The 27,695-nt window shown below is 34.8% G+C and overlaps 3 protein-coding genes and 1 long non-coding RNA gene across 6 annotated transcripts in view; 3 read left to right on the forward strand and 1 right to left on the reverse strand.

Moving 5' to 3' along the window:
* Positions 1-17,016, reverse strand: part of LOC113495062 (kelch-like ECH-associated protein 1) — a 30,976-nt gene extending 13,960 nt beyond the window's left edge. The window contains exons 1-3 of one of the 3 annotated variants that reach the window (XM_026873654.1): positions 16,600-17,016; positions 8,688-8,845; positions 140-253 (exon numbers count right to left, since the gene is read on the reverse strand). In XM_026873654.1, the coding sequence (XP_026729455.1) occupies positions 140-253; positions 8,688-8,843 (270 nt within the window). In that variant the 5' untranslated portion in view covers positions 8,844-8,845; positions 16,600-17,016. Of the gene's footprint in view, positions 1-139; positions 254-2,749; positions 3,124-8,687; positions 8,846-10,439; positions 10,827-16,599 lie in introns of those variants that run through there. The other 2 variants (XM_026873653.1, XM_026873655.1) reach the window with 2 other exon arrangements.
* On the forward strand, positions 8,852-10,358 carry LOC113495069. The gene is made up of 2 exons (XR_003400697.1): positions 8,852-9,013; positions 9,541-10,358. It is a non-coding gene; the product is annotated as an uncharacterized LOC113495069 (long non-coding RNA).
* On the forward strand, positions 10,915-22,033 carry LOC113495064 (ran-binding protein 3). The gene is made up of 7 exons (XM_026873657.1): positions 10,915-11,000; positions 18,065-18,187; positions 18,729-18,857; positions 19,009-19,394; positions 19,995-20,138; positions 20,272-20,553; positions 21,168-22,033. The coding sequence occupies exons 2-7, from the start codon at positions 18,169-18,171 to the stop codon at positions 21,585-21,587; spliced, it is 1,380 nt and encodes a 459-aa protein (XP_026729458.1). The 5' UTR covers positions 10,915-11,000; positions 18,065-18,168; the 3' UTR covers positions 21,588-22,033.
* Positions 22,034-23,571: 1,538 nt separating this feature from the next.
* Positions 23,572-27,681, forward strand: LOC113495067 (odorant receptor Or1-like). Its single transcript, XM_026873660.1, has 8 exons — positions 23,572-23,921; positions 24,185-24,314; positions 24,640-24,844; positions 25,699-25,983; positions 26,202-26,301; positions 26,380-26,484; positions 26,650-26,805; positions 26,876-27,681. Exons 1-8 carry the CDS (start codon positions 23,727-23,729, stop codon positions 26,918-26,920), a joined length of 1,221 nt encoding a protein of 406 aa, XP_026729461.1. The 5' UTR covers positions 23,572-23,726; the 3' UTR covers positions 26,921-27,681.
* Positions 27,682-27,695: the final 14 nt, after the last annotated feature.

Genomic DNA, 27,695 nt, shown 5'->3' on the forward strand with positions numbered 1-27,695 from the left:
ATCAGTTATAAAGTTGGTAAACTTTATTGGTGTGCATAATAATATACTACCGTGTTCGAGTAGCACACTAACGAATGGTTTACATCTGAATAATGTTAGTCCACTTGGAATGTCGATAAGGGGATTTGTAGATACTCACTTTGAAGTACGGACTTCCTGCAGCCAGGACGACTTTGTGAACATGGAACAGCTCGTTGCCGACCTCGAGCACGACGTCAGTCAGCATGTGATGTGACCGCATCGTGAACATCATCTGGAAACATAACAACTATTGTTACTCCGCTTGTATTTACGACTGTACCTATAAGATGAATTCTTGAAGTCTGTTGCCGTTGTTAGAGAGAGATAGTTCCAATCGCAATACAACGTGCCATCTCGCTTCCACAATGCAGCAATTGCGCATTAAGAGCTTATACTGCTTACAGTAGAGTCGCTGAGCCCTGAGGTGACACGATGATTGTTCAAGTATTGTACTTTTGATATAATAACAACACGCATGAATATGCAATATATTGTGTTTATTCAGTTTGTTATCATTTGTACACAAAGGTTATTTTTAGTGAATGGGGCCTCTTTATAGAGTTCACATTAGTGTCCGGAGAGTCACTTTTGTGTGTATTGAAGTTTAAGAAAGCTCTTCATTAGCCATATTTACTTATATTTAGGCCTTTTTCCAGGAATTCGTTGACCAACTATTTTCCGTTATGTTTCAGTCTGAAAATCTCTCCCAACCGATAAAGCCTAAACCGTGAAAATGAATGGAAAATCATCTTATTTTGGTTTTTCTAGCAACAATAAAAAATAGATTTTTTACCTAAATTATTTTTACAAAATCTTTTCTTAAAGTAATTGAAGGTGTTGAAAGAGATGCCGTTCTACGCCGTGTATTGCACAGTCACGCTTCCACAATCATCACATCATTTCGTGACGAGGTGGACCGGGTAGACCCACTGTGCATGTATTCGCACGTACGACCGTCAAGCACAAAGTCAAGGTTTTGACTTATGACTTTGACAAGTTTGTTGTACATTTTTGTCAATCACCCCATTATGATAACACTTATATTGTGCTAAATCATTGGTAAAAAATAGAGGTTTATATTCCGAGTACATATGATGACGTCATTGGTTATTATATTGCTATTAGATCCTATACTATAGGGTGTTCTTATTTAATTAAATATGTATGTGTATTAAAGAGGTCTCTGCAGCTAGCTTAAGTGCAGGAACTGCTTCACCGGATATATTGGCAAGAATTGACAAACCTCCCGGCAGAAGTTTGCAGATAAATGCTTCGTGAATGTCTGGATGTTTCAACGCAACAGTAAATTGACAAGTAACGGTAGATCCGTCTGATCTGAAACTTATTATTTTTCTACTTATATTAATATTTTATTGTTATGGCCTGACCCATTTTTTTTGGACATAATATTTCTGCTAGGAAAATACGCGTACGATTAGATCAGGCTGATAAACTTCGTATTATTCAGACTTCATACATTATACAGAGCTTTAATAACGTAAGTTGTTATCTCATTAACGAATATTACATAAACCATGTCAAAAGTATACATTTATTCAATGTATACTTTTAAATCTTATCTAACCTTTCTTAAGCCTTTTTAAATTGATAAATTGCTTTAGAGATCTCGAGGGGGGCTAGTGACGTACGGGCTGGCAAAAAATATACCAAGGTGTGACGTCATATGACATTCGCAGTCACTGTTTGATTGATGATGATGACGTATTTTTACAAAAAGAGATACTATATTAGAATTTAAAACAAACGTCAAAACAATCCGGCTAATAAACTCTATTACACGAACAAGCACAACTTTTATCAGTGAGTGATCCATAACTTTTATTTTTACAAAATGAAAAGTATAAGGTTTGATTCTTGAATTTTTTCATACTAAGCACCTTTATATTCTAAAATATTGAAGCAGAAGAAAACTAAACATTGATAGCGAGTTCAACGGACAGTTTTATTAACATGACTCAGCATGAATACTATGAATTTTAATTAATCACGATACTAAATAACCAAACTTTTTAAATATACGTTACACAAACATACAGCTACATAATTTACACAGCTATACAATAATATACATGTTATTATGTATATGTATAGGTAGGTTGATAAAAATATGCTTTGTCATAGCGTCGTCGTGCGAAACTGCGATAAGTACCCACGTAAGCACCAATATGTTTATTTATTGGCTTTCCGTAGGTATTCCGTTCTTAATATTTGATATTCTAAGACATTTTAGCAAGACAGTGAATTCAGGGTCGTTTACAGCAACTTGTACCATTATAGCTCGGCATTTTCAATAAATAACAAAACTACGACTTACAATAACTCGTACTGTCAAGTTGCTCGTTTTTCCCGCTAGGGGCGCTATACGACTATAAATTAAACATGAATGATACAGTACTGTAAATATCTCTAAATCATACATGTTTAAGAATACTGACAAAGTTATGATTCAAACATAGACCTTCAAAACATTTGTCAAGATTTTCATCGAATATAATCATTTATTTATTATTTAATAAATGATTATATTCATGGAAGGCTCCATGCTGTATTAAATAAATAAATACAGCTAAATACAATTCTAGTAAAAAACAGTTTGTGCAACAGTGAGCCAATTACAATCCTTCGCTTATAGGAGATCGCTTAGCAATTAATGGTTTGTGAGCAAAAATAGGTAGAAAAAATATAATACAAATAAAAAGGAAATTACTCGTATTTAAAGAATTTTAGGCTTATGCATCGTCCTGCCGCCGACACACTAGTTAAAAATGGACCGAGATCGTGCTGCTTACATAATTTGTTAAAGGTTCTACTTGCACGTACAACACAACTATTTTGCCTATAGTTTGTTAGGGTGTTTGGTATTCGCATTGGTGGGTTGAAACGAACCGATTTGTCATAACATAGACAACTCTCCAAACTGACTAATCAAATTTTACGTTGGCAACTCGAGGTGATTCCCCGGTCGAAACTGGTTTTATGGCGTATTAGAAAAAAGTAACGATGACTATGAGTTTTTAGCTTTTACAAATATTTCAATTACGGATATAGTCAAAGAGATTTATGAACTGAACATGTTAGTAGTTTTATAACTCAGTACGTTTTAACTGTAATTTTGTAACTTTGATTTTTTTTGTTTACCTTCATAATTGCATGTATCATGTATGTAAGTTTGTAAGGTGTATCAATGAATTTTTTTTCTAAGAAAAACAACTATTTGACTTGGTCTTTGGGTTATAAATATCCTTTTTGCGAACTGTTTTATTAGTAGGATTAAGAAAGAACTGTCTAACACGTAAGACCGATTATTTTACACCACTGCCGGATTGGGAAAGGAATGTTTTCAGGTTCAATTTATGTACCTGGAATTTTTTATTCCACTATTAGATCTGATTGTTAAAAACGTATTTTTGCAGAACAGCATATGGAAAACGACTCATTCTATTGTTTTTTCCTAAAATCTTAATATAACCATACTTATTTTTCGAGTAATCGAGGTACCAACAAAACATAAACTTTGATTAGTCAGTGGAGAAAATTGTCTATGATTATAGTAGAAGAAAGTCATAAAAAATATTCGACTGTCTTTGTTTGATAACTGGGTCAATGTACTTTACAGCCATAATTATATGAAACCTATTTTCTATTTTTAGTTACACGCTAGGGGAGGCGTGTTTAAAATTTTGGTATTTGCTTGTCGTTCAGCTATTATTTAATGAAATGCATAGATATACAAAAGCGATCAACAGCTATTGCGAAGGTATTATAAAAGTGTCTCAGCTCTATTTTTTTCTAGTCACCTTATGCCATTGAATACTATATCCGCCTTATTTATAAAACAGTTTAGTCATTCGAATATAATTATATACAAAAAAATGTCTACATTGTCTTTATAGAGTTCCGTATCCATTTTATTCGGAACCTTATTAGGTCACTTTTCTGTCTGCCTTAGTCAAAACAATTTTTATCTGCAAAACCCAGATGTATATATAAAGTACGTATACACGGTGATTTTTAGTCGTCTTACAAAAACAGCCCAGTTCATGTATTCGACGTAAAATACCCCTAGGCGCGATTATTATTTTTTTATCATCAACTAAGATAATAGTGCCTATTATCTTAGTTTAGAAGAAAAATGAAACAAGAGAAATCTGAAATATACTCTTAAAAATGATAAAAACGCCGCCGCCCGCGCCCCTTACCATTGTTACAAGGCTCGGACCGCGCTCGCAACAGAGCTGTGTTTCTAAAACTACGAATTGCATCATAATATTGAATAAAAATTACATTTTAAATTTATTCAAATCTCATAAATACATTTTTTTATCATAAACGTGTTCAGCGTGTTCTATTCATACACGAACTGGGCTGCTTATTGTAAGACGACTAAAAAATCACGGTGTATAGTTTAGAGTAATATTCAAAATGTTGAGGTCTCGGGTCTATTGGAGTTGTTATTGCGTTACTGATGGGGCATAAACCATAGTACATATTTACTATCAATAGCGAAGTAAATCAAGACCTAGAGAGTATTCCCCGTTTACCTAGAATCATGAAATTTGGCAAGAAGCAATAGCTTGTAGCGCGTGTATACTAATACTATTATATAGAAATTGTTAATTTGTTAAACACATAAATAAAATGCGATAATTAGTCAGTATTTTGTTGAGGTAAGAAACCTTTAATACAAGAATCCGACTCACATTTTCCCGTGCATTTTAATTACAATTATCATTAAGCACGTGATAGTAAAAGGCTGAATAAAAAGAAAATAAATTGTGCGGTTACGCCTGAAACAATAAGTAAGTATTACTATTCAGTTATTGCTAATTGGTTTTTATTCGAGGTAATAATATAGGCTATAACACCAACACATATTGTGGCTTTCTATTAGAAAAAAAAAATCTAATATCAGTTCAGCGGTTCTTGAAATTCTTATAATATTAGTATAGATACATAGACAAAATAAATTTAAAGCATAATATTTAATATTTTAAAATATGTACAAATTTACTTCCAAGAGCAAAGTCAAAACTAATGTTTTTAGGAAAGAGTGTGCTGCATCAGTACAGGGAATGATTCCTCAATGAATGAATAGATGACTCATTAGCATGACTTTTATTTAGGCCATGCTAATTACTGTTTCTTTTAGCCTTGAATAACAACAATTAAATGTAAAGAGGCTTGTTGTTCAACAATTCATTTACAAGACAGTGTATTAACTCATTACTTTGTCTGTGCCCTGAGGCTGCAATTAATGGATTCGTGTTCATTCATGAAAATGAAGTCGATCAATATCTATACTCTATACTAATATTTTATATATTAGAAAAGTTTGTTTGATTGTTTGAACGCGCCAATCTGAGGAACTACTGGATCAAATTGAAAAAATCTTTTTCTGTTGAATAGACCATTCATCGAGGAAGGTTTAAGGCTATATACCATCACGCTACGACTGATAGGAGACATTTATACCCTGCAATGGAGCTTGATCAATTTAAGCTACTTGCTTCTCGCAGTCATTAGCTGACGTTTAGCTGCTAGAAGCGAGTTCAGCATAAATTATCACGTTCAATTAAATGGTTAAATCAGGTTTTAGTTCTCGCATTAACTGCGCTTAATGCTACAATCCTCACTATAATGTCTGTACATGCCTGAGACTATTTAGCATAACAATTATTTTAAATCAAGCACGAAGAACTTAAACTTTGGAACTCAGTTTATATAACCACCTTTGGGTCTCGTGACTGTGATTATTATACCATGGTTCGAACAGATAGCAGGCGCGGCACAAGGAAACTACTTAGGCGATAACACAATCTATTGCATCGCTGTAATTGGTGACGAAAGGGTTCTACAACGTGTAGCTGTCACCGTGACTAAGCGTATTATCTGTAGTCGCGTGCTGCGAAGAAGAGGAGGCCTGCCACCTTCACTTACAGTTAAACTTGTCTTGTGGGTATAAACACTATAAACGTGACTCTATACCAGCCATATCTAACCTTTTTCTCATAGGGGCCACACACATTTTACTTCGACACCATGACGGTGTTTAAACGTTAAGAGCCGCAATAAATTTGTAACTTCGCCGATTTCAGCTGCTCTGCACCTTGCAATACGACGTCTTGGTTTCACAACTACGAATTTACTTTTAAATGAGGTTCTTACTGCAGCTCTGACTCTAATTTTATTGCGAATACCTTTAAGTTAGAAACTTTTACGATGATTCGCAACTTTGCTCAAGAACCTGATGTCGTGTCACGTGGCGAAAAATAATGCTATTTCCATACATTTGAATATTTTGAGTTACTACAAAATCATACAAAATGAGGGTTATAATATTTTAAACCAACATAGCTATATGCCTCGATCAGTTTGAAAAAATATTGTTTCTGTCAAGAAAGTCTACGCTATGCTATTATTAAATGTGACTGCTATCTTTAACTCATTCACACATACTGTAGTGTTGTAAGGATGTATGCGTGAAATCTAAATATGTATGTATATTTAATGGATGTTTATTTAATGGATTTGATTGCCATTTCATTATTACTATAATTTTAGTAATCATGACAATAGAACTCGTTCAGTTTATGGTTCAGTAAATATATGTCGTTTTCATATTTATTTTTGGCACTGAATAAACTGCTAAAGATAGTATCTAAACTGACGCCCTTAATATTTATCTATCGCTTCTCTATACTTTTTCTTCTTTTTACACTTTTTAAACCCACAATTTACAATGGTAGTTACAACTAAATGACTGAGGTTTTCTCTACCAGTCAAACAGTAAGTCAGAAGTATGCCAGACATGAGATTTTAATGGGGGAGTAGTTAAAAAAATTAGAAAAAGAAAGAGAATACTAATGCGTTTGGATTACTATCACCTAGGCTCCCTATACACGTTCAATTTAGGTCGCATATTGCGATAATCGTTGCGAAAATCTACGAAATCTCTTGGGAAGGATCTTCTTGAAAAATTTGTCGCACCAAATTTCTTTCAATTATCTATTACACAATATATTATTCAAAAGTATTTCAATGACTTGTGCAATTGTTTTGGGGATTATTTCATTATCGACTACTATTTTTAGTTTTTACCATTTATCAAGCAACCTAATCTTCAATACCGTCTTCATAGTAATTTCTCACAAGTCATATTTATCGATGTTATTACATAAGAGCAAAATTGTTCAGCAACGTCATAAATAGCAAGTATCATGAACAACGTCAATTTCGAGTAGTTTCAGTCTATCATAATGTAGTTATGTAAGGTTAGTGTCCTGCTAGTCTATTAATACGAACGCCATTTGTTTTGTAAACAAAAAAAAAGTGAAACGGAATAGGACATAGTCTCGCTTCAAAAAGGTTATACGTGGTGATTAATATACAGGGGTCACGGCTTTAGTTTGGCAACGAGTCAATAACCAGTGTTATATTTATAGGTGACCCCAGTTTGTTTATATAAAATTGTTGTTGTATGTAGAGAGAAAGTATGAATTCCGAGATAGGATCTATGTGACCCAAAAAAATAGCTTATCTTTAAAGCTAGATAAAATAGTTTATATTTAAATTCAGTTTTCTCGACTTAGTAACATAATCATAACTCAGCTATTTTAAATACATAATATTAAGTTGTTTTTTTTTGCTTGTATTAAAAAAAACTGATAGGCAATGACGTAAAATGCAAAGTTTTATACAGTTCCCAATCTAAAAAGAGAAGTTTATTCAAACAGTCATGATAGACGTTAAATAGATAGCTAGACGTGAAGTACTATAATATTTTGGTGTGAAAATTCGCAGTGTCTGGTGACGATAGTTGTGGTGTAAGCAAATTTCATTGTGGCCTCGTAATAATACTACTGTGCCTCCAGTGCCTCTAGTGACCGCAGACCAGGATAAAAGAAAGGCCTTCGCAATACAATGAAATACTAATGGCTGTTAGAAATGATACTACACAGAGATTTAAACACACATCATGAAAAAGTTATAATTAGATCATTGATTGTTTGTCACCTACATGTTATATTTAGCCCATGGAAACGATTTACAAACGAAAATCGTGTCATTTATATTATTGTATATTTTTGGCTATGTTAATTATAATAATACACAGACAGTGGCTCATTGTAAATAAAGCCATCATTTACATAAAATAAATACATCTAATAAAGAGTTTTGGCCCAGAAAACTGAATACATACGAGTTGGAAATTAACATACAAAACATTATGTCTCGAGGTTATCAAAATACATATTAAAATTGATTTAACATAGTTTGGGATGGTTACGAAAGTATTCGAGGGCAACTTCCATCTATAATAAGGATAATGGTAGTCGACTACCATAAAATGATACTTGAAATTACTGACAACCCTCAAAAGTTGTACCTGTTGCACGTTCTACTGTTTACATTTACATCTACTATATATTTACATATTTTATCAACTGTGAGTGTCAGCTATGTTTTGAGGAGCTAGTTAATGCACAGTATATGTTATAGCTTCATTCTTCCATGGGTATGTCATCTCGTCAAAGAACTTTGATATTAGTGTAGCGTACTAACGAAATGTGGCATTTAAATTCCACAACGGCAATAACATTAATTAAAGAGATAACCCTCAGACTTCTGGAAGCAAAATAACTCACCTTCATGAAATCGCTGATATAGTTTCCCATACAGAATGTCATGTCTCCGATGTCGTTCGAGCCTGTGCCGACGTCTCCCTCGAGGGTCACGTCGCAGCTGATGGGAGGCATGTCGTCCAGCATGTTGCCTCGGGAAATATCTTCGTCCGTCTCCATACCTGCAACAAAGAGTAAGAGAGTAAGCAACATGATTTTGGCTTGGCAACATTAATAGAATTGCAGAGGAGCTTACTACGACCTATTAATAAACGCTTATACAAATGCCATAACTTTAAGGCTTCATATTCCCATCCTGTTGCGGGAGAGTGGCAACGCACTTACCGAAGGTAAATTTCCTTTCACACGTAAGAAAAAATTAAGAAGAATAAGGAATTTTACAGTGCACAATACTAAACTCTTTGGACTAAAATATATAAACAGAAACTTGATCAGATTTTACATAATTGGCCCGTAAGCACTGTAAGAGACTCGTCGCCGTGTTTAGTCCAGTGGGTCATCTCGCTCCTACAATGGCAAAACTTCTGGTATAACATAACTATAATATAGACGTTTTCATTTGTAACGAGCAAAAAGTGCTTGCGTTGGTAAGTTTTTGTGACTACATAAATACAATGGTACAAAAATAGATCAGCAGTTTTTCAGTCCATTGGAATCAAGCCGCTTTGAATCTGGTGTATGGGGTCAGCTAGTAAAGTCTGTCTAACCTCTTGCGTCTGTGGGAGACATCTTACTATCTTTTATAAATCAGGTGGCTGTTCTCAACGGGTTAACGAAAATGCGTTGGGAGGCCACATTTGAACTCGCGGGCCTAGTTTCCGACAACTTAAGTCTAAATGACATTTTTTTTAAGCAGGATTGAAGAAAGCCTTGTTGAAGCTGGATTATATAGTAGCCATCGCCATTTTAAACCGACTGGAGTAGTAATTCCAGTTCAGAAAACTCTTAGGCGTTTGGATGGCCACTATGTCTTTGTCTAGGGGAACTTCGCAAGATCTTACTTGTTGTTATTTATTGCAATCTCGGTATCAGCCGTGCGCGTCAGTGATAACGAGTTTAATGAATCACATTCATTGTTACAAAACACTTTTTCAATATTATCTATTTTAAAAGTATGATTCTTATTTTTTTTGTGGTGTTGCGCACCATGTATTATCATGCCTACAGATTAGGTTAAGATCGCTAATTTTGACTGATTTTAAATACAGTATTTTGGTTTTAATTTTTTTTTCCTAAAAAATTAAAGGTTGGTACAAAGAGGATTAGATTATAATGATGTGATGTATTTGTCTGATAAAATATAAAATTTTAAGCAGGTAACAACTTGTTGTAACGGGGGTCCGTAGTAAATAAAAAGTAGTAAAATACTACCTCTGTGCAAAAACGTTACTGCCGAGGCGCATTGATTTGTTGGAAGTTTAGAGTTTTGGAGACAGTTTAATGTTTGTTACAAATAGGATAGCTTTGCATGGAAGCAGCATCCTAAATGTGATCTGAATCTATTGCATAAAATGAGATTTAAACCTGTGGTATTTGGTTCGCCAAATTGGCAGATTGTAATTTAGCGCGAAGTCACTCTGAAGTTTGCAAAATGTAGTTATCACAGTACAGTATCTATTGAAGCAAATGCGCAATACCTTTTTAAAGGAAAATTTAATTAAACATATTGAATTATACCTTGGTTTCATTCGGTATCTACCTACATATATTATGAAAAGACACTTATTTTTATGAAAGAAAATATATATATTTTACCACTTTCGTGTACGCCGCCGCATCGCACATCAAAAACATTTGTGTCTAATTTCATTATATTAATACTTATTTTTCAACACTTCCTTATAGGTTTGGTAACCCAGGATATCTCACTTTTTCAATAATTTATTATTTTTTATTCGAGATCAAAATCACAACACTTCAAAAAATCCCACTAACACAGCCACTTTCACCAATTACACAAAGAAAAAAAATAAAGATTGAGCGCACTATACAAAACACATTATAATATATTGTCTCACGTATAAGTCCTGAATTCAGTTGAACCTTTAGGAACTTTTTTAATACGAGTGACGCGCTGACTGAATCGACAGGACCATCCGATCTAAACAGACCGAAAAACTAAAAGTTGGCTTGTCTGAGCCGCCGCGACGGCCGCGGTCATACCGACTCATGGTGACTCGGCAAAAACCCATATCGTATTTGAATAATGCCGAATAACAATTTTGAAGTCAGTTGGTACATTAATTCGGCTGGGTCAGTCCATCTGTGACGACAGAATATTCGAAATTATTTCTTCAAAAAGTTTAAGAAGACAACGTAAGTGTTTCATTTTACATTTTTATTGTATTGGACGTTTGCTTATGACTGCGCTTGATTCGCTTTTTTTTACCCCTAGAAAGTGTTTGTTTTTTGTATGAGATTTATAAGGAAAACATTTGCAATAATTAAAGTATGACTTAGCAGTGAAAATGGAAGGATTTAATATAAGGAAAAGCTATGTAAAATTTCCTTAAAGCGTTTTACCTCTTATTTCAAGAGTGCCACGTTGGTCGCCACTCACTGGTCTTAGATTGAGGTTAGGGTAAATAAATTATGATAAAATTGAGATATAAGGAGGGTTAACAGGAATGGAATCATATTTTAATCAAACTTCATATCAATTGTATACTTTTTAGAAAATCATTAGGAGCAGTTATTACTTAAGGTTGGTGAAACCACGCTCCTATTGTGATAAGGGGATGAAATGAAATCTCTGGATAAAAAAGGACAAATATGCTAAAAATTGGTTTTTGAAATGCATTTACAAGGGATCTTCTTTTACTGTACGTAATATGATTTTAGATAGATTTAAAAGTAAGATATAATTGCATTTACTAGTGACCGTGAAAATGGACCGCTATTTTGAACCTTTTTGGTTGAAGATCAATGTACCATATTAATTATGAATCACCCTTATGTCATCAACCGATATGATTGGTTAACATGCGTTTTTTCGATAATTCTAATCTGTTATAAAACTACTGCGTTTGTTACGTGTGATTCATATTTTCCCGTAAGCTTATTCGCATTTGTGGCAAATAAAAGATTTTTTGTCTTCTTTTTAGATGCTCAATTGAATCTGACGTCGGGTATCAGTTATTCATTAAAAAATTGACAAAATAACGTTAAAATAATAAATAAATGACTCAAGGGTTTTTGCTTGGACAACATTATTTCCTTCTGATAATAATACCCAAGTTTTTATTGTAGCATCAGTCTAACAAAAATCACAGTTAAAATGAGAAATCTTATCCAAAATTAAGTAGACAAAGCCAGTGAACATTGTTATTATAGCTTGAATTTAGACATACGAGTTTAGTGACCGCAAGTTCAAAGATGAAGGAGGTTCAATTAAAAAAAATAGCTAGATACATGTTTTAAGTTAGATTAATTTATTCAAATATTTTTTGCCGTGCGGGTTTTCTTTGCATAAACTTAGGATCGTTTTTCCCACCACTTAGGAAACGTCGTCGTAAACAACTCTATTGAAATAACCGTGTCATTTATCAAATAGAAAGATAATATTTAATTTAAGCTACATGAGTATAAATAACACATCGTGTTTTTTTCTGGGTGCCATTTTCAATTTCACTGGATTTAAAAAAAGTAGGCGGTACTTGACACAACTCTGTTATCAAAGAGACGTTTGTTGACTAATCGTTAGTTCAACAAATCAGTCTTAACTCACGAAATATGGGCTTAACCGATAAGCTTCGGTTAACCAGGTAATCAGGATTAAATCGTATACAAGCTGTACGTATATATGTGCTTGATTGCTCATGATGGTATAACGCCTCAAACAGAATAATTATACACGCTATAAACGTAAATTGTATACCTACTTATTACGTATAACTTATAATAAACTCGTAATGTACTGTCATTATAAATCATGTTTAAAGGCCAAAAGCCTATAAACCTCTTACAACTGGGCAAAGGTCTTTCCACCACGTTTGCTAACTGTGGGAAGTGATTCCAGATTGGAATATTTGAAGTCCAGGTTTGCTCACGATGGTTTTCTTTACCGATAGTCAGTGGCGTCTCTATAAAGTAACCTTGACCTTTATAAAGCAACATTGGTACTTGGATGCTTTGGGTTTGATTCAATGAACTTCATTCCATAAGTTTATGGATACTTACACTTTTGTACACGGTAGGAACAAATTAGTTTCGGGGCTTTTACTACAAAGCAATAAAAATACGGTTTTTTATACACTTTTTCCATGCATGTTGCATCTACGAGAAACCTACATATCAAGTTTAAAGGGTGTTACCACAATTTAATATTTGTACCGTAGATAACCTCCTAATGCTTCAGTGAGCGAGCCTAATACTTGTCTTGTCAAATTTTCAAATCTCTTTCAATGTTTCTAAATCATAGATGCATAATCATGGACGGTGCAACACGCGTCCGATCTCTGTTTTGTATCAGTCATCATTTGAAATAACACTTATAAAGGCAAAAGTTTGTAAGTTCTCGTCTCTAGTTGTATTTGTTTCTCCTTCACGCTTATACGCAAGGCCTTACCGCTTAACACGACGTCGTAGACATCATCAATTAATAGATGACGCCATGCTGCAGGCTGCTCTACAACAACAGTAACAACTTTACCATAAGATAAAGTGGTAACATTCCTTTGTTTTTAAACATGAATGAGTGATGAACATACACACAGAGTTGCACAGCTTTATATCAAAAAATGGTTGTAGGCCGACTGGATTATTTTTATAGGACCAAGTGGGACTAAACCGAGTGGCTAGGACAAGCATTAGTGTGATAAACGAAGTTTGTCCTGAGTCTGACTGTATGTGTTGTGCATGCGGCTTGAGGTTTGTGGAACGCTCCGCAACACAAGGATTAAGTTCCTTAAGACGGGAGTCGTTTCTTTTTAAAATTTCTGTTTAATGAAAAAATTATCCACAAATTCGGTTCATTTAGTTCGAAATTCTGAGGTAAAAACAAAACCAGCTATAGAACTGAGAAGCTCCTCCTTCTTGAAGTTCGTTGTCCATAAATAATGGATGTAGTTGACTTATATTATTATCTATTTTTTCGGCGGTAACCAATATCTACACAGTCAAGGCGCGGCAAAAATATAGTTCGCAATAAATGATGATTAAGTTCTTTTTTCCATACAAGATGTAATCAATAATTATTTATTAATACTTCGCGAATTAGGTAAAAAAATATTACGTTAAAGAGATAACAACTGAGATTTAAGATAAATTGTATTTTCTGGATGCATACTGAATTTAAGATTGTACGGATCATGTTAGGTTAATTAAGAGTTATTTTGTACCATGTTCATGAATACAGAATCGGTTTTATCATTTTGAACTTCGTAAATACGCGCTAGTACCTAATAGTTTATTTTTTAAATAATGTAATGATTGTTTCAATCGTATCTCGTATTCATCTTATCAAACCAATCGTTTAAAAATAGGTATCATTATCTTGTAGGAAACTGCAAATGTTTTTGAGCACAGTCATTAGTTCTTTTATAAAGGCTGTTCAGGCTGTATTGGTCTTTCAATCTCTTCCAATATTCTTAATCAGTGATGCTACGATGTGACAGATATGATGAGCCTTTGACACGAGGATATGTTGCGTTCATATGGACAGCGGGCAATGATTGTCTGAACATTAAAAAAGACAACGAGTTTGTTCTGACAATTCTTCTCAGGATTCTTCATAGAAAATATCGAATAATCCAGCTCGAAAATTTCATTTCATTTTATAGCCCAGACCAGAATGCCGATATTTACAATTGACAATTAATGAATGTAAATTAGATTGAAATTTGACACTATTCGTATTCCCTTAAGCATTTCGCCAACACAATAATTGGAAATTCATTGTATGGGCAGTGAGTGTTCCGTTCCTTACTGAATTGGGGGCCTAACATCAAATAGCGTGCGTTAGTGTTATGTTTTTAAAACTTATAAGTATTCTGATGGGTTGCGGAAACAAGCTCCTTGACTTGAGAGCAACAGTGACGACCACCAAGTGTTGAGTTTGTCGAACTTATTAAAAAATATTAAACTGTTCAATGTTACATAATTTGCCATTATCTTGTGTAAACGGCAATATGTTCATTATTTCCTAATATAGTTTCTTTTTTGTTATGATCCTTTCTCTATTGTTACATTGATTAGTTACGTAACATGTCTTTTATTTGGATGTAACCAGGACATCGACTTTAAAAAGTTAAGACGATTCGTTTAGTTCGACCATATTGTGTATTTCTGTACAATGCTATGCAAAGGCCTTTGGGCAACAATTGTTAGTGTATAATGATTTGCCACGCCACGCATCCATCAAATGCGGAGGATGTCGTACGGCGGTTTCAGTTTGGGTAATAGTTCCATTTATTCAATGAGGAGGGTGTAGATTAGTATTCTCCCGCCAAACAAAAAGTGTACCAAATAGTGTAATGGTCAGTAAAGTATCAAGTTAAACGTTACTACGTCTATTGTACTAAGCGTGAACGTATCGCCCACGCGTAGTACTGAAACCGAGGACGGCCTTGCGAGTAGTTGCGCGTACGATCGCGAACATTAACATCAACATTGGCATTTTTACTGGGTGTTTATTAATATTTTACTAATGGAAGATTTTTTATAAAGGATTTCTCTTAACACTGCGATAGGTAATCGAAACTACTTCTAGCCTTAACTTTCTTTGACAAAAACTTTGAAAAATAAACACCTGAATATCAAGTACATAGCCTTAGTACATAGCTGATGATAATGACGTTTCGCATTACCTATCAAATTTAAATACTTTTTTTTTGACATCTTGCGAAAGTTGCGTTATTTTTTTTCGTGATAACAGATTAAATAACATTGTGTAATAAGATAAAACCAACCGCATTGGAAAAATGTAAATTGAATGTAAATTTCAGTAGGAGAAGTAAAACTAAAAGAAAAATTATATCAACTTTGAAAACAATTTTTCTAACTATTCCACTTGCTAACTAGCAAATATTTTAAAAAATGCAGGTTACTCAATAAACCTTGTTTCATCATGTCATTGGTATTTAAACAGAAAATAAATACTTAAACAAAATTGTTTACCACTCCATTTATGCTTTAAGATGAATCCTCATTATGTACTTTTTACACTACATGGTAATACACTGAATAATTAATGACAAAATGAAATCATTAATTATGAGGTCATCCTAAAACTACATATAAATATATAATTACAATTTCAAGGATTTGAAATTGAATACTTTATGAGTATGTTACAAAACAAGTTTTTATATAAACATGCTTTCAGTACTCCAATTCAGGTGGCTACAATCCCCAAGTAAACTCATTACACATTTACAGTGCTCAGTGGCATGCTGTAATACATTATTTTAAGTATTTACATACTATTCATAGATGTACCTAATAGGTGTTATAGACACAGACAATCAATAAATCTGATAAGACAAAAAAAAAACCTCATAAAAACAGGATACTAAAATATACAATTGAAAACATTTATAGACAATTAGGTGACTTGCATTTTATCATGTAGTCTAGTAACTCAAGTTGTAATTATTATTCATTATTGAGTTAAAGGACTATAATTTATTTAGATTAATACTTTAAATAAATGAAAAGGATACGCCACACTTGCCATGCTTATAATAACAAAAGGACCATATATTTTATCAATTTCTTACAGATCCAATAAATCCAGAAAGGTACCAAAACCAGATAGTATTCATCATGTGTTAATGAAAATATGCATTAAAATAAATTAGGGCACTAGAACAGAGTATGAATTTGATCAATAATGATAAGCACTATATTTTTTTTTATACCAGAATGTATTACATATACAACTTTATAAAACTTTTAAGTTTAACTTTATACTTACTTGTTTTATTATTGTTCTATTTGATGTCGCAGTATATTTTATAGTTACGGAAAATGGTCTTAGTACACACTTTTCGTAGATAACTATGTTATAAAATCCAAATCATATTAATTAAGTAGTAATTGCACTTCGATAAATACTTGTTAAACGGCACTAGAACAATTCACACACTTTCATACACTTGAATACGTATTTTTTTGCTGGAATGCATAGATTTATGTTATACAAATGATTGATTTAACTTTTGTTATCGTCAAGTATAAACATAATTTAATTTTAATTTTTCACATTTCACTCACTGTACAGAATTCCATAATTTTGTGCTCCTGTCTGGGCTGGTTGTGGCTGACATTGACATTTGACAGAAGTATTTAAGTGAGTTGCCAGATTTCAAATAGTACTTGTACAAAATGTAGAAAATTATCTAGTTAGTGGGAAATATTAATACTATGCTCGTTTACTTACTTCGAAATCACGAGAGTTGAAACTTCAGTGCTACTGTTGAAATGTGCACTCAATATATCTGCAGTAGACATTCACTAAAAGGATGACACTAAAACCGTTCACCCATTACCCAGTCTTCTTTTAGGGCCTTCCGTTCGATGAAAGAATTGAATTACAGTTCTCGAGAGACCTGGCTTACGGTAGCATAACATTACTGAATTAAATCATTTGATTTGCGACTAAAGGCCTCGAGTAGTACGACAGTAAGTGAGCCATAGTTTAATCAGGAACACCACAATAGTTATCGAAAGGGCTTCGACCCCTTTAAGCTTAGTTATGATTGCAGGGTTCAACATGCGATCGCACTGCTACTGCAAATGTTTTCTAGGCGCTAGACGCTTCTAAGGTTGTGTGGATCTTGGTGGCGGTGGGAGATTTTTCTCTAAAACTTTGGGAAATAAGTAAAATGTCACCACCGTAATACTATAAAATGTCATTACGTTGTCATCACGGCAGCATGGCAGTAGCAGAATTATTAAATATAACGTTAGTGTTATCTCTTATCAATGGCCTGATTATTCGCCATACGGTTCGACTTATTAATTTGTGGTAGACAGAGACGTTTTTTTTTTAATTTAAACGTATTGGACGTAACAGTTAATACCACACCACGATGTCGTTATAGTTGTGTATGACATAAATTATTCCGTTTGCATTGAGATTACGTAAAACACTCGATTAATAAAATAATACACAAAGAATACAAATGCTATTCAATGCCCTTTAATATTAAATTTCATAATAGTCGGAGGTTGAACTCGTAACATACGGTGCAGCAGCTATTAAGTTTTATTGCACAATCTTCACACACAGTCAACGTATTTAGTATATTGTTTGAGTGCAACACTGATAAATATTTTAAAGACTTATTTGCTTGCTATTTAATTTAATGATATCATTCCAAAATATTCTATCCATTGCAAATTGAAAATTGTATTTTTAATAATTTACTGCATTTTAGTAAGCTAACTTTGCCAGATGCAACAGTGCAACACACAAGTCCTTGATTTCCTTGTCAATTGACTCTATAGTCTATGATCAGTAAAAAAAAAACTAAATTCGACAATGGCAGACGCAAAGCAAGGTGAGTTTTAGCATTTTTATGGAATTGTATTAAAGATTATTGCAAATCTTATTTATTTTCCGTTGTTTTAATTGCAGTTCCTTATTTCCTTGCAATTTTAAGTGATTTTAAAGCTTACAATGTGTACAGATGGCTTTGTCCATGCTGCATCATCAACGAGTTTCTTTATGTTATTTTACACTTATTTTGCTGTTTCCCTGATATAATAAGGATTTAAAACTTCAGTTATTGAAAATGTCAGTGCTATTTAATGTCTTATCAACTTGTACTCAGTATGAATAGTTCTAATAGCAGACCTGAATTTAAATCTTGTCCAATTACACCATACTGTTCGAAAAGAAAAAAAAAGCATAAGTAGTAGTCACTGTTCCTATCTACTTGACTAAGAGCGTAACAACAGTTTTCCTGCAATTAGTTTTTTTAATTCATTGATGTTAGTATTCAAACATATTCATATTGGGTTCATCTAGAATTCTGATATTGCAATTGGCTACTGTTTTTCTTATTACAAAATTTGTTCGAAAATTGTGATGCATTTCAGGTAAATCACCGATTGAAGATTTTTATAATGGGTCCTCCCAATCAAGAGTGGTTCTGGCAAAGCCAAGACTTGGTGGGTTTGGTTCATCCAGTTTTGCATCAAGTTCTAATAAAGGATGTACTCCATTTGGTAAGAAATTAGTATAAAAACTATAAAGTATTTGCTTTGTATTTTGTTGTTGGTTTACTTTTGCTTATGTAGGTATGTGATAATGTTCTGAATGTTGTTGTGCAAATGAAAAAAATAGCATTTTATCTTAATTATTGTTCCCGCAATTCAGGTTCCATTCTACGCCCGTCTCAGCTGAAACCTGGTAACAACCCATTTCTGAAAGCGGCTGATGCTACTGAAACTTCAGATGCTACAAAAGAAAAAGAAGAAACACCAAGTGAAGACAGGCTTAAGGAAAACAAACAGGAAGCTGATGTTCCTAAGTTTGTTCCGTTAGGATCTGCTAATGTCACTCCACGGACAACTAACCCAGTACCAACAACACAACCAGCCCCAAGCTCTTCGGGATTTGTGTTTGGTCAGAATTTGAGTGAAAGAGTGGTGATCCAAGAGAGTGTAAATAACGGAGAGGCTTCATCTGCGGAGCACAGTTCAGCAAATGGAACTTCAGAGTTATTGTTCACCAGTGCTGCTGCATCTGTCAAAGATAACCAGGTCAGTTACTTGCCTGTTTGATAAGAACTGTTTGGATATATAACATAAATAGTAAACAAATACCACAGCTAGTACTACTTATACTACACACATTACATACACTTATACTCTCAGTCTGACAATTGTTTGGACTACAGAAATAGCAAAATTCATACTTTAGGCTAATTTCCCCTTATGTACATGTGTTAATGGATGATCTGAGTCTTGACACCTGGGTTATGCAAAATTAGTCTCTATTATACATTTGAAAATAATAAAAAAAAAATGACGGAATATTAATGTTATAGGTTTAAGATTATGCAATATAAACAATTTGTTAAACTCTTGTGTTAGTAACACTTCTTGACACTTTTAACCTATGATTGCATTATCAATTTGGTGAAGTAGCGTCTTACTTTGCAACATAGAGCAGAGCAGGTGCAGTGGCTTAAGTACCAATCTTACATACATATTGTATGCACATTATAAGCTATACTAACTAAGTAACTAAGGTCTTGTACTCTTTTGATACTAAGCAAAAAAACAACTACTTTTTAACAATTTAATTAACACTTTTTTAGGACCTTAGATTTAATTGTAATGTTTTTATTTATCTACTAGGAGGACAGTACGAGTGAAGCGTCAGGCGTTGGCGACGGCTTGGCGGCCGCAGCGGCTGAATACGAGCGCTCTCATGCACGGCCGCCTCCTCCCACCACCAACTTTACAATTACTGGTGAAGAAGGCGAGATAAATGTTCTACAGGTCTGTTTTAATCTCTTCTAGCACATAATACTTAAAATGTTACACTTCTGTAGGTAGCAGCCTATTAAATTACTTGTGTAGGGATAGCTTTGAAAAGTATTTTTAATAATCTTAAACGTTGTGTATAACACAGATATCCTGTCGCCTATTCGCGTGGGAGACGGGTAGCTGGCGCGAGCGCGGGCGCGGCGTGCTGCGGCTGAACGATCCGGCGGGCGGCGCGGCGGCGGGGGCCGGGGCCGGGGCCGGGGCCGGGGCGGGGGCGGCCCGCCTGGTGGCGCGCGTGTCGGGGTCGCTGCGCGTGGTGCTCAACACCAAGCTGTGGCCCGACATGGTGGTGGAGCGCGCCGGCACCAAGTCCCTCAGGATCACCGCCGCTGATGCGCAACAGCAGATCAAACTGTTCCTCATTATGGTTAGCTTTTTAGTTCTAGTCTTTTGACCTTAGTCTACATTTAACTGCGAAAGCACCAGATTGCACGCTCTGGTGCCTATTGGACACAGCTCAGATGGCTGGCTATATCCAGTTCTAAAACTAATCCGGTTTTTGCTGTGCAACACGCTTTCCTGAGCACAGTTGTTTTATATCTCAGACAGTAATGCATATTTGCATATTATATTATTTGTAGTCAAGGTTGTATTTACATTGGAATGACTTTAAATCTCACTTTTGAGATTTTTCATTAGATGTAGCTGAAATCATGTTTTATAAGTTTTATTTGTATTTTTTGTCTGTAAGTCTGTCTGTCAACAACTATCTAAGTTGAAATTAAATTAACTATAATGCTTGTAAAATATAAGTCCTTAAGGATTTTTATAGACTTTACCATTATAAATGACTTCAGTTTTACAAATATCAACCTAATGAACTCTCTAAAACTGGATAATTTGGTCACGACACAAGTTTTTCTTCACGAAAACGGTTCCTCCAAATGAATTGTTATCGTGAAGAAAAACAATGTTATTTATTTAAAAATAGGAAATTCGAATTATCATATAAGCTTTTCTTTAATGATATGTTCTTTTCAGGGTGCCCCAGGTGATATAGTACATCTGTACAGAGCTCTTACGGCTCGTATATCGGTAAGTAAACGTTTGGCTATCACAAGCTCGTTAGCTACGGGCTCACAGAATGCTACCTCTCAAAAAGCCGCAGAAAGGCTAGAGGCAGCTGCTGACGAAAATGATTATCTTGAGAAGCCAGATGACGAGGGCGGATACGACGATAAACCAGAGGATGACGTCATCACCCTTGACGAGGAAGTTCCAGAGAATGAATTGGCACATAATGAAAGATTAGAAGATGATCATAAACAAAAGACTGAAGAGCATGAGTCCAATGTCGATGGAATGAAAGAAGACAAAGAAAGCAAGTCACTGAAGCGGAAAGAGCCCACAGACGCGGACACGTCTCCTAAAAGACAGTGCCCCGAGATAGTAATAGAGTGATAAAACTTATAATTATAAAGATAACGACGCGTTGTATAAACTTTGTGATGTAAATGTGGACATGGTTCATTTGTTCGACATCTGCTGAAAGCTCTGGGTTCAAATAGAAATCTTATGTAAATGTAACTAATAGATAATGTGTAGAAATATTTATGATTAAATTAATATAGCATTTTACAACATTATTGATTATTATTAATGGAGGTTCCATTTCTAATAATAATAGCGACCGCACACGCATTTGAGTAAAAATTTGAGTACAAAGTAAAGTGGCCGTAGTATTAAATTATGCTATGTAACGGCTCAAAATTTCTGTTATCACATTCCAATCGTTGCATGTGACGCAAATGATTTAGCACGTTCGGCCAGAGCTGAATACCAAATACAATAATACTGATGTGGTTTATTTTCTGATAGATTTTTAAATAAACTATTTCGCAATAGAATATACATTGTTATTAAACAACCACGCCCTTCCTTGTCCTTTGTCCTAGGCATCTAAGATCTATGTGCACGCTGTTACTGTTTGGTTTTAAATAACCCTCATTTACCCAGTATTCGAAAAACTAAAAAAGTGTTCCTTATACTTTTTTGTTGTGACGCCTCCGATTTTAGTTAAAGACCTTCACCATTGTTAAAATAATCTGTCATATCCTTTTCTTCACGGTTAGTTATGATCGTCGTGGTATTTGCAGTTATGGGGCAAAAAGGTTGCATCTTAAGTAACTATATTCATGTGTAGCTGATGAGTTTGTTTGGTTCAATTTTATATAGCCTATCTATTGAGGATCTTCGCAGTCAACAATAGCAGCAATGCGATATGTTCAAAACAAAGAGATTATCACTTTGGGTACCTGCGCTGCGTCAACTGTTAAGGAAGTAGAATGTCATTTGGCTAAAGGGACTGTACGTATTCACGTCGGTGGTTTTAGTATGGTTCCTAACTCTGACATTCAGATCTTCTGAACCTTAAAAATGGGGAATGTTTTCAATGTCTCCTTTAAAAAACGATGTTTATATACCCTCAAGCCAGAAATCAAATATACTGAAACTCAAATAGTAACATACTCTAGTTGAAATTGTATTAAACATAAGGGACAAATCAAACAGATCAATGGGTTGACACAAAAGCTTCTATTTGTATAAGTTGGCTTCATTTGTTTGTCTGCGTGTGTTTAACCCCATCGATTGATGCCATAAAAGAACTGTACGTTTGGGCTAGGTTTCGTAGTAACAGTCATAGCTTTAGTGACTTCAAGTATGTTAGGTGAACGTGAAAATTATGTTAGGGGTACATATAACGTTTCTACTTTCATTTATATTATAAGTTATTCATGACACAGTTCAGTTTGATATCTGGAGATGATCGTTTCTTGAGACTACGGGGCAAACTCTTTGAAGAGATAATATCCGCTTTTTGTGTTCAATATTTTTTGCATCACGCATAATACCACTAAACCTACTTATTGTTAATTAAAAGAAAGCATGACACCTTATTATTCACACGATTTACCTTGTTAATATTTGATCAACGTACATTTCCATAAAATCAGTTTATGTTTACAGTGCTTATTAGCCAAACAACTTAATTGCATACCCAAGAAACTGTTTATCATTAAATTAATTGAAGTGTCGCGAAACTAACACCCCTAAGGTTTATGTATAGGTGACAAGAATATACAGAGTGAGTTTTCTTTTACAAACTAGCACAGGAAAATGTATTTTACCTGGGAAACGCAGGTAAACTGGCATCGCCGTATTCACCTCGAGCAAAAGGTACATATGTGATAAGTGTAAGTTGCCAAAAAATAAATGTAACGTTAGGTGACGAGCAAACAGGTTGACCCTTCCGCTAACTTTTCAATCATTAGAAAAAATATTGAGGGATTATCCGTTGCTGAACTGTAGAAAAACAGTACTGGAACTGCTAGTACTGCAATATTATTCAATTACGTAACTTGTAAGTTAACTTAAACACGGTGAATTTAAAACACGCTGTATCTTCTTCCTAATTATCAACATCAATTCGTAATTGACACCTCGTTTTGGTTCATTAACTAGTTTCCACTTCATTTAATAGACCATAGCCTGACACTTAACGCAACCGTTTTGTAGTTTCCAAAGAAATACAATTTTAAAATGGAGGAAAACGTAAATTATTCAACTTTTGAAGGATTAAGGCCACATTTTGATGCATTAGCTCGGGTTGGATATTTCAAAATAGCTTTGAAGCCAATGTCTCATATGAAACTGTGTTTGCATGAGGCATACCGACTCGCCTCATGGGTTCTTGTACTTACGTATAATTTACAACATCTCATTCGTGTTGTACAGGTAAGAAATAGGCCAAAATATTACTTGCTTGCTTGGACTACTGTTACAAAAACCTTCTATGAGACTTGGCCGTAAGCCTTTTGGCTCAGGTATGCCCATGTCCAATTATCCTATATTTGAGACACGAGAAGTTAGCTGCTAAACATGGTGAAGGGTATGTCGACAAAGGCCCATAGCAGTTTTAATAGGACCCTAAATACCTAGTAAATTCTTAAAAAGTAGGAAGTTACGGGTACTTTCTTAGTGCATTACAATTTTATTAGGTCCGGCACAGCACAAATCTTATCGTGGACACACTGTTCATTTTGCTGACTACTTTGAACACGCTGGGGAAGCAAGTGGCTTTCAACCTGAGGAGCCGCCGCATAGATGATGTCATTAAAATAATTAACGGTTAGTAATTTTCGATTTTTTGAATAGTATGCAGAATAGTTTTTGTGCGAAAACCGGCAGCTTAGCCTCATGTGTAAGAGTAAGACAATAGTACCTATAGTTATAGAGGCTAGTCAGTGCACCACACGATGTAGATCTGAGTTTTTTCCCAGTGCAACACCAGCTCTTAAAATAAGACCAAGAGCTGGTTGAAGGCTCGTAGTTGAAATTGTCTTCTTTAAAATTTTAGTCACAAAATCTGTGCCACAGGGACGGAAAGATTTTTATTACGAACAACAGATGTTTCTAATATTTTCTTACTGCTTTTTGTGTTTTTTTCCTTCAGGCCCTTGCTTCGCCGCGACTAACGCATACCATGTTGAAATGCTAAAGGAAAACGCAGTAGTAATGTCTCGGCTTCTCACTTTCTACCATGTGGCAATATTTACCTGTGGATGTATGTGGACCGTTTTCCCCATCGTGAACAGAGCTTTAGGAGAGGAGGTGCAGTTCACCGGATACTTTCCTTTCGATACCACGAAGTCGCCAGCGTGAGTTAGAACTTATTTTGGTAGTTTGGAATTAAAAATATACTTAATGGCATGAAAATGTCTTCGATAATATAACTATATTGCAGGTCCAATTAAAAAAAATCGTAAACGTCGTTACCCGTCTTAAAAACAGCTGCGAAATGTACTTTAATACACCTTTGAGGTATTAATCCGTAGTAGAAATATGTTTGTTTGGCTGTTTTGGCACTAAATTTTAGGTATGATAAACATTTTAATGAAATACGTTGTCATAACTTTAAATCAGGATACTGTTATCTACAACTTCCGCACGAGCAATATAAAATAATATTTATCGACGATATTCCACGTGTTACCTATCTGATTATACCTAATGCATAGTTAGTATAGTCATTTAGTACAAAGATCTCTCTTCTGACTAGTATATCGCATTTGTAAATTCTGTTTGCTCTAATTTAATTATAGGTAAACTGACGTGAAAGCTTGTAGGCACTTCTTAACTTTGTTTAAAGAAAAGGTTGTTTCTGCTTTCGCTTTAGGTAATCTAATTAGAACGGTAATAATATACGATAATTTATATTAAAAGTCCTCCTGATAGTAGAGTTGCTGTCTCTAGTTTCTCTATTGTTTACCCTATTTGCCAATGATATACCGCTAGATACTTAAAATTACGTGACTTTTTTACGGATACTGCCATTAGGCTGCCGAATATAATATAGCAAAGTTTAAGCATATCATTAATATTAAGAGCCAAACACTGTTTATACTAATTCGATGTTATGTTTCCGGTTTCATTCAATAAATTATCACGAGATGGTATACTGTCTTGCCTTAATTGCCTCCTAATAGGTGCTATAAACTATTTTTCATTCTAGATTCGAATTGGCTCTAGCCTATATGTCGATTGTAATAACCTTCCAAGCTTACGGCAACGTGACAATGGATTGTACCATCGTATCGTTCTATTCACAAGCCAAGGTACAGCTTAGAATGCTTCGTTATAATATGGAGCACTTAGTAGAATTTGGAGAGACTGGAAAAAATAATGCACCGTTTAATGAAAGGTTTTATAAATTCACTTATGAAGACGATGAGAAGGAAAAAGTAGAGATACAGGAAAGATTGAAAAAATGTGTGATCCATTATCATCAGATTACGAGGTGAGAGTTTTCTTTTACCTTTTATTTTGTTTGTACCTGTAATGGCAAATGTAGATATTTTTTCAAAGATATGACGCGATTTTGAAAGCGGTGCGGCTGCGGTGTCTCTCTTAAATAGAGGCAAAAGTCTTAATTCAAGAGTTACAAAGTTTTACATTAACTATTTTAATACTTAAAGTTTTCACCACCTTTGTTCATTTATTTTGTTTGCTCGATAGGTTTGCAAAAGAAATTGAATCAATATTTACTGAAGCTATGGTGATCCAATTTTTCGTGATGGCCTGGGTCATATGCATGACTACTTACAAAATTGTTGGGGTACGTATTACGTACGTACGTATAAGTATTAATTCACATTTTAAGACGTTATAATACTAAGTTAATTTTTGTTTACAGCTAAGTATATATTCTGCTGAATTTGTGTCGATAGCCATATACTTGTGTTGTATGCTGGCCCAGCTTTTCATCTACTGCTATTTTGGAACACAACTGAAAAGTGAGGTAATTTATTTAACTGTTGAATGAATGTAATTGATAGATGCATGAGCATGATGATGATGATGCATTAGCAGCATCGACAGAATCATCAAAGCGTTGTAAAAGCGATTTATCAGTGTTTGGCAATGCATTGTCAACGTATGTACTTATGATATACGTATGTTTTAGAGTGATTTCGTGAATCAGTCGATTTACTACTGCGACTGGCTGAGTCTCTCGCCTTGTTTCCGTCGGCAGTTGCTCATCATGATGCAGTGCTGCTTCCAGCCCATAGCCCCGCGCACCGCATACGTCATACCGATGTCTTTAGAAACCTATATTGCGGTAATAGCTGTTATGTTAATGCCCAGTGTTCACTTAATGAATTGGTCGTAACAATATTAATTCTTTGCAGGTGCTGAAATCTTCATACACACTGTTTACATTTCTGAACCGTTAATGCAGAGCTAGAGAGCGGCTGCAGCGGTAGCGTCGTGTGTTACGTTCTCGTTTTTAACTCACAATTGTCTTATTGTATAGAGCCAAACAAATATTTCTGAAGCTTTTTATATGCGATTTTGTGAGTAATTTGTATCACAGGCCGGTCGTTAAACTGACCGCAGTTTGATTAATTGCGTCTATTTGCTGCTTTTTTATAGGCCAGCGTCCCCTGAGCTAACTGATATTGTTCCTAATTCTGTATTGTTCTGGAATTTTCAACGTAACTTTTCACGTAGGCACTTCAAATTTTAGATGCTCACTTGTCTTAAATCATATCAGTAGTTTGACGAAATATTCAGGTTAATTTGGGAAAAGAACGCACTGTTTTGTTTTCTTTTTTCTCTGTAAAAATATAAACATTGAAAGCGACTATAAATAAATGTTGTTCTATCATTATTTCGCCTCCACGTTTTCACAAGCTTGTGTATTTTAAGCACCGTATTTTTGAGAGAGCCGCTTTAAGTTCGGCAGTAAGGTGCGTGTAGCGTGACTCACGCGGGCTCCGCCAGACAATCCGGGAGCCCGAATCAGCGAAACCCGCCTCTTCAGTGCTCCGTACGACGTAAGTGCTGAAAGTCGTGTAAAAAGTTGTATCCGGCCGCGAATAGCGCGTGTGGAATTCCGTTTATAAATACGCGAGTGCGGGCGCGGCGGGAGAGTTGTGTTCGCGGCTCGGCGCGGCGGCGAGGGCGGCGTGCGCAGGGCTGGTCGCGCACGCGGCGCGCGGCCCGCAG

Source organism: Trichoplusia ni, chromosome 6 (assembly GCF_003590095.1).
Source record: "Trichoplusia ni isolate ovarian cell line Hi5 chromosome 6, tn1, whole genome shotgun sequence".
NCBI lineage: Eukaryota > Metazoa > Arthropoda > Insecta > Lepidoptera > Noctuidae > Trichoplusia > Trichoplusia ni.